General features: G+C 44.2%; 1 protein-coding gene across 1 annotated transcript; it reads left to right on the forward strand.

Moving 5' to 3' along the window:
• The first annotated feature begins 1,065 nt into the window (after positions 1–1,065).
• LOC109750185 (expansin-A4-like) lies at positions 1,066–2,143 on the forward strand. Its single transcript, XM_020309141.4, has 2 exons — positions 1,066–1,296; positions 1,395–2,143. The coding sequence occupies exons 1-2, from the start codon at positions 1,146–1,148 to the stop codon at positions 2,018–2,020; spliced, it is 777 nt and encodes a 258-aa protein (XP_020164730.1). The 5' UTR covers positions 1,066–1,145; the 3' UTR covers positions 2,021–2,143.
• The last annotated feature ends 5,239 nt before the right edge of the window (positions 2,144–7,382 follow it).

Consider the following 7,382-nt stretch of genomic DNA (forward strand, 5'->3'; position numbering starts at 1 on the left):
TTTCTTTCAGTTTCCTTTGGCCGGTTTTTATTCGTTTTTTCCTTTCAGTCTTTTGGTCAGTTTTTATTCGTGAACTTTTTCTAGAAAATCCGTGAACTTTTTTTGAAATTGATGAACTTTTTTCAATATTCAAGAATTTCCGATGTATTTTTAAAAAAATACGTGAATTTTTACAAATTCGTGAATATTTTTCAAAATCGATGAACTTTTTTCTCAGATTGATGATTTTTTTTCAAAATCGATGAACTATTTTAAACCAATGAACTTTTTTCAAAACCGATGAACTCTTTTTCAAAACTGAATGAATTTTTCAAATTCGATGAACTTTTTTTTAAATGAATGAACTTTTTTCAAAATCGATGAACTTTTTACAAAACCGATGAACTCTTTTTTGAGAATCGATGAACTTTTTTTCTGATTTTGTGAACTTCTTTTGGGAACCGATGAACTTTTTTCAATTTTCATGAATATTTTTGAATTCGTGAACTTTTTGAATACGTGAACTTTTTTCTAATTCGTGATTTTTTTAAATCTGTGGAGTTTTGAATTTAGTGCACATTCTTGTCAAAAAAATCAAGTTTTCTATTTTTTCAAAATAATTCAAAAAATTACCTAGCAATGTACGTGCAATAAATAGCATGGCTACAGTTCTTCGTACTTATATACTGTCGCACTATACTATTTCACATGTGCCCAGTTGGTGTAGTGGCCAACAAACCACCGGCGCTCTCGTCAATAATCCCTGTTTGGGAACGTCCTCAAGGTTTAAAATAGACCGGAATCAAAGAATTCGGTGTGCTAATTTCCAAGATTACAAGTTCAGGAATCGATTTAGCTTTCGTCTATAAGTTCAAGATTTATTTTGAACTTTTTCCTTTGTTGAGCCGCATCTTAAAATATCCTCCATTAATGCCGCATATTAGCATGCATTTACTCATGGACAAATGCAGTCTGCTGCCACCGGCAGCTTAAAGATAAAGTACAACATATGGACCTAGCCCACGCAAAAGGCCAAAACTCCGCAGCCAGTGGCATAAGTGCGTACACATAAAGCTCATGGCTCAAGAGGTAGCTACCTCTCAATCATCGCAAAGTTGAATTGGGGTACGAGTGCTCAGACACAGATCACACTAGTTTAGTGAAGAATGGAGACGAGACGTCCAGCGGTTTCCGCCGTGTCCGTGGGGGCGGTGGTGCTGATCCTGGTCTGGTCGCCGGCGGCGGCCGTAGCAAGCGGTGGCTGGATGGACGCGCACGCTACATTCTACGGTGATGAGACCGGAGCTGAGACCATGCGTAAGCAAACCAACTACTCTGATTCGTCCCCGCATCAGCACGCGAAGTCTTTACCTAATTAACATTCTCCACGGGATACATATGCATGTGCCATGCAGAGGGTGCGTGTGGGTACGGTAACCTATTCGAGCAGGGGTACGGGCTGGACACGACAGCGCTGAGCGTGGCCCTCTTCAGCGACGGCTGGTCCTGCGGCGGCTGCTACGAGATCCAGTGCCACGGCGACCCCCACTGCAAGCCCGGCGGGGCGCAAGTGACGGTGACGGCAACCAACCTCTGCCCGGCCAACTACTCCAAGCCCTATGAGAACTGGTGCAACCCGCCGCTGAAGCACTTCGACCTCTCCAAGCCCATGTTCCTTCGCCTCGTCACCGACTTCCACGTCGGCATCATCCCCGTGCAGTACCGCCGCGTGCCTTGCGCCAAGAAGGGCGGCATCAGGATAGAGATGACGGGCAACCAGTACTGGGTCGGCGTGCTCGTCTTCAACGTCGCCGGACCCGGCGAAGTCAAGGTGTTGGCCGTGAAAGGGGCCAAGGACGGGCAGTGGCGGAACATGAAGAGGAACTGGGGGCAGATCTGGGACGGACATGTCCAAAATCTCGTCGGTCAGGGGCTCTCGTTCCGTGTGGTCGCAAGCGACGGCCGCTCCGTCGTCCTCGACGGCGTCGTGCCGGCAAGCTGGACGATCGGCCAGAGCTTCGAGGGCAAAGGGCAATTCTGATAGATCGACCACCGTAGCTTGTAAGTGTAACAATAGGTACAATAATTGCTAGTCATGTATGTGTTTCTGCATCCTTCGATCGGTATTTGCTACAGTAAGTCATCAAACTATGGTGCTGCGTGAGTGTGTGTTCACTTCTGATTCGGGGTATACATTTGTTGTTTTTCTTTTTATTTTAGAAAAGGAGGTTGACCTCCGGCCTCTGTATCAATCGATGCATGCAGCCATATTATTAAAAAGCGTAATAAGGTCTTAGGTTCCAAGGAAGCCAAGAGAAAAAATAAATCTCTAAGGTGCCACATCGGGCAATAACGCGCCACATCCGGCGATAAAGAACAGACTACGATGCCTACACACCTAGTCTTTTATTAGCTCGCCATCCAAATCGGCTGAAGATAGCCCGTGCAACCGTCTTCCAGCGGTTGCATCCAATATCCAAAAGCTCCCTGAAATCCGCATGAGTGAGTAACGACCACATACGGATCCAAGCTGTAGCTCTGTAGATAACCTGCAAAAAATTAGTGAAATTTATCCCATTAAAGATCATATCATTTCTAGTGTTTCATATAGCCCAGAAAATTGCACATATCCCTATCCGAATATCTTTAGCTACTTGTATGTCCACTCCATTAAGCCACGTCCCAAATAACGTGTTTATACTTGTGGGGGGATGAACGTTAAAAGCTATATGAATTGATCGCCATAACAATTTTGCAAGTGGACACTGGAGAAAGAGGTGTTTAATCGATTCATTTTGATCACAAAAACAGCACCTGGAGCTACCAACCCAATTCCTTTTCAGCAAATTATTTTTGGTCAAAATAACTCCTTTGTGGACGAACCACATAAAGATTTTGATGCGAAGCGTAAATTTAATCTTTCGTATGTGCAAAGACCTCGACAATGGCCCGGAATCAATTAAGTTCAAATACATGGATTTCACAGAGAAAATTCCATTCGTGGTTGGCTTCCAACTAATGGTATCTGTTGAAGGAAATGTGAGGGGCAATAATAAAGTTGTTATTTATATTTCCTTATATCATGATAAATATTTATTATTCATGCTAGAATTGTACTATCCGGAAACTTAGTACATGTGTGAATACATAGACAAACAGAGTGTCCCTAGTATGCCTCTACTTGACTAGCTTATTTGTCAAAGATGGTTATGTTTCCTAGCCATAGACAGGTGTTGTCATTTGATGAACGGGATCACATCATTAGAGAATGATGTGATGGACAAGACCCATCCGTTAGCTTAGCACTATGATCGTTTAGTTTGTTGCTATTGCTTTCATCATGACTTATACATGTTCCTCTGACTATGAGATTATTCAACTCCCGAATACCGGAGGAATACTTAGTGTGCTATCAAACGTCACAACGTAACTGGGTGATTATAAAGATGCTCTACAGGTGTCTCTGATGGTGTTTGTTGAGTTGGCATAGATCGAGATTAGGATTTGTCGCTCTGATTGTCGGAGAGGTATCTCTGGGCCCTCTCGGTAATGCACATCACTATAAGCCTTGCAAGCAATGTAACTAATGAGTTAGTTGCGGGATGATGCATTACGGAATGAGTAAAGAGACTTGCCGGTAACGAGGTTGAACTAGGTATGGTGATACCGACGATCGAATCTTGGTAAGTAACATACCGATGACAAAGGGAACAACGTATGTTGTTATGCGGTTTGACCGATAAATATCTTCGTAGAAAATGTAGGAACCAATATGAGCATCCAGGTTCCGCTATTGGTTATTGACCGGAGATGGGTCTCGGTCATGTCTACATAGTTCTCGAACCCGTAGGGTCCTCACGCTTAACGTTCGATGACGATATGTATTGTGAGTTATGTGATTTGATGTACCGAAGGTTGTTCGGAGTCTCGGATGTGATCACGGACATGACGAGGAGTCTCGAAATGGTCGAGACATAAAGATTGATATATTGGAAGGTTATGTTTGGACACCAGAAAGGTTTCGGATAAGTTCGGGCATTTTTCGGAGTACTGGGGGGTTACCAGAACCCCCCGGGGGGTCAATGGGCCTTCATGGGCCCTAGTGGAAGAGAGGAGGAGGCGGCCAAGTGGAGGCACGCGCCCCCAAGCCCAATCCGAATTGGGGGGGCTTCCCTTCTCTCTCTCTTCCTCTTTCCTTCCCCTCCTAGTTGGACTAAGAAAGGGGGGAACCTACTCCTAGTAGGAGTAGGATTCCCCCCCTTGGGGCGCGCCCCTTGAGGCCGGTCGGCCCCCTCCTCCACTCCTTTATATACGGGGGAGGGGGGCACCCCATAGACACACAAGTTGATTTCTTAGCCGTGTGCGGTGCCCCCCTCCACATTTTTCCACCTCGGTCATATCGTCGTAGTGCTTAGGTGAAGCCCTGCGCCGGTAACTTCATCATCACCGTCACCACGCCGTCGTGCTGACGGAACCCTCCCTCGGCCTCAGCTGGATCTAGAGTTCGAGGGACGTCACCGAGCTGAACGTGTGCAGATCGCGGAGGTGCCGTGCGTTCGGTACTTGATCGGTTGGATCGCGAAGACGTTCGACTACATCAACCACGTTACTTAACGCTTTCGCTTTCGGTCTACGAGGGTACATGGGCACACTCTCCCCGCTCGTTGCTATGCTTCTCCTAGATAGATCTTGCGTGATCGTAGGATTTTTTTTTTGAAATACTACGTTCCCCAACAGTGGTATCAGAGCCAGGTCTATGCGTAGATGTTATATGCACAAGTAGAACACAAAGAGTTGTGGGCAACAATAGTCATACTGCTTACCAGCATGTCATACTTTGATTCGGCGGTATTGTTGGATGAAGCGGGCTAGACCGACATTACACGACCGCGTTCATGAGACTGATTCTACCACCGTGCTTTGCACACATGTGACTAGTGGGTGTCTGTTTCTCCAACTTTAGTTGAATCAAGTATGACTATGCCCGGTCCTTGTTGAAGGTTAAAACAACACACTTGACAAAAAATTGTTGTGGTTTTTTATGCGTAGGTAAGAACCGTTCTTACTAAGCCTGTAGCAGCCACGTAAAACTTGCAACAACAAAGTAGAGGACGTCTAACTTGTTTTTGCAGGGCTTGCTGTGATGTGATATGGTCAAGACGTGATGATATATAAATTGTTGTATGAGATGGTCATGTTTTGTAAACAGTTATCGGCAACTGGCAGGAGCCATATCGTTGTCGCTTTATTGTATAAAATGCATTCGCCATGTAATTGCTTCACTTTATCACTAAGCGGTAGCGATAGTCGTAGAAGCAATAGTTGGCGAGACGACAACGATGCTTCGATGAAGATCCAGGTGTCAAGCCGGTGACGATGGTGATCATGACGGTGCTTTGGAGATGGAGATCAAAGGCACAAGATGATGATGGCCATATCATATCACTTATATTGATTGCATGTGATGTTTATCCTTTATGCATCTTATTTTGCTTAGTACGGCGGTAGCATTATAAGATGATCTCTCACTAAATTTCAAGGTATAAGTGTTCTCCCTGAGTATGCACAGTTGCTACAGTTCGTCGTGCCGAGACACCACGTGATGATCGGGTGTGATAAGCTCTATGTTCATATACAACGGGTGCAAGCCAGTTTTGCACACACAAAATACCCGGGTTAAACTTGACGAGCCTAGCATATGCAGATATGGCCTCGGAACACTGAGACCGAAAGGTCGAGCGTGAATCATATAGTAGATATGATCAACATAGTGATGTTCACCATTGAAAACTACTCCATCTCACATGATGATCGGACATGGTTTAGTTGATATGGATCACGTGATCACTTAGATGATTAGAGGGATGTCTATCCAAGTGGGAGTTCTTAAGTAATATGATTAATTGAACTTTAATTTATCATGAACTTAGTACCTGATAGTATTTTGCATGTCTATGTTGTTGTAGATAAATGGCACATGCTACCGTTCCATTGAATTTTAATGCGTTCCTAGAGAAAGCTAAGTTGAAAGATGATGGTAGCAACTACACGGACTAGGTACGTAACTTGAGGATTATCCTCATTGCTGCACAGAAGAATTACGTCCTGGAAGCACCGCTAGGTGCAAGACCCGCTGCAGGAGCAACACCAGACGTTGTGTATGCCTAGCTGAGCAAAGCTGATGACTACTCGATAGTTCAGTGTGCCATGCTTTACGGCTTAGAACCGGGACTTCAACGACGTTTTGAATGTCATGGAGCATATGAGATGTTCCAGGAGTTGAAGTTAATATTTCAAGCAAATGCCCGGATTGAGAGATATGAAGTCTCCAATAAGTTCTATAGCTGCAAAATGGAGGAGAATAGTTCTGTCAGTGAGCATATACTCAGAATGTCTGGGTACCACAATCACTTGACTCAACTGGGAGTTAATCTTCCGGTTGATAGTGTCATTGACAGAGTTCTTCAATCACTGCCACCAAGCTACAAAAGCTTCGTGATGAACTATAATATGCAAGGGATGGATAAGACAATTCCCGAGCTCTTCGCAATGCTAAAGGCTGCGGAGGTAGAAATCAAGAAGGAGCATCAAGTGTTGATGGTCAACAAAACCACTAGTTTCAAGAAGAAGGGAAAGGGAAGAAGGGGAACTTCAAGAAGAACGGCAAGCAAGTTGCTGCTCAAGTGAAGAAGCCCAAGTCTGGACCTAAGCCTGATACTGAGTGCTTCTACTTCAAAGGGACTGGTCACTGGAAGCGGAACTGCCCCAAGTATTTGGCGGATAAGAAGGATGGCAAAGTGGAAGGTATATTTGATATACATGTTATTGATGTGTACTTAACTAATGCTCGCAGTAGCGCATGGGTATTTGATAATGGTTCTGTTGCTCATATTTGCAACTCGAAACAGGGGCTATGGATTAAGCGAAGGTTGGCTAAGGACGAGGTGACGATGCGCGTGGGAAATGGTTCCAAAGTCGATGTGATCGTCGTTGGCACACTACCTCTACATCTACCTTCGGGATTTGTTTTAGACCTGAATAATTGTTATTTGGTGCCAGCATTAAGCATGAACATTATATCTAGATCTTGTTTGATGCGAGACAGTTATTCATTTAAATCAGAGAATAATGGTTGTTCTATTTATATGAGTAATATATTTTATGGTCATGCACCCTTGATGAGTGGTCTATTTTTACTAAATCTCGATAGTAGTGATACGCATATTCATAGTATTGAAGCCAAAAGATATAAGTTTAATAATGATAGTGCAACTTATTTGTGGCACTGCCATTTAGGTCATATTGGTGTAAAGCACATGAATAAACTCCATGCTGATGGGCTTTTGGAATCACTTGATGCTTGCGAACCATGCCTCATGGGCAAGATGACTAAGACTCCGTTC

Source organism: Aegilops tauschii, chromosome 7, assembly GCF_002575655.3.
Source record: "Aegilops tauschii subsp. strangulata cultivar AL8/78 chromosome 7, Aet v6.0, whole genome shotgun sequence".
Lineage (NCBI taxonomy): Eukaryota > Viridiplantae > Streptophyta > Magnoliopsida > Poales > Poaceae > Aegilops > Aegilops tauschii.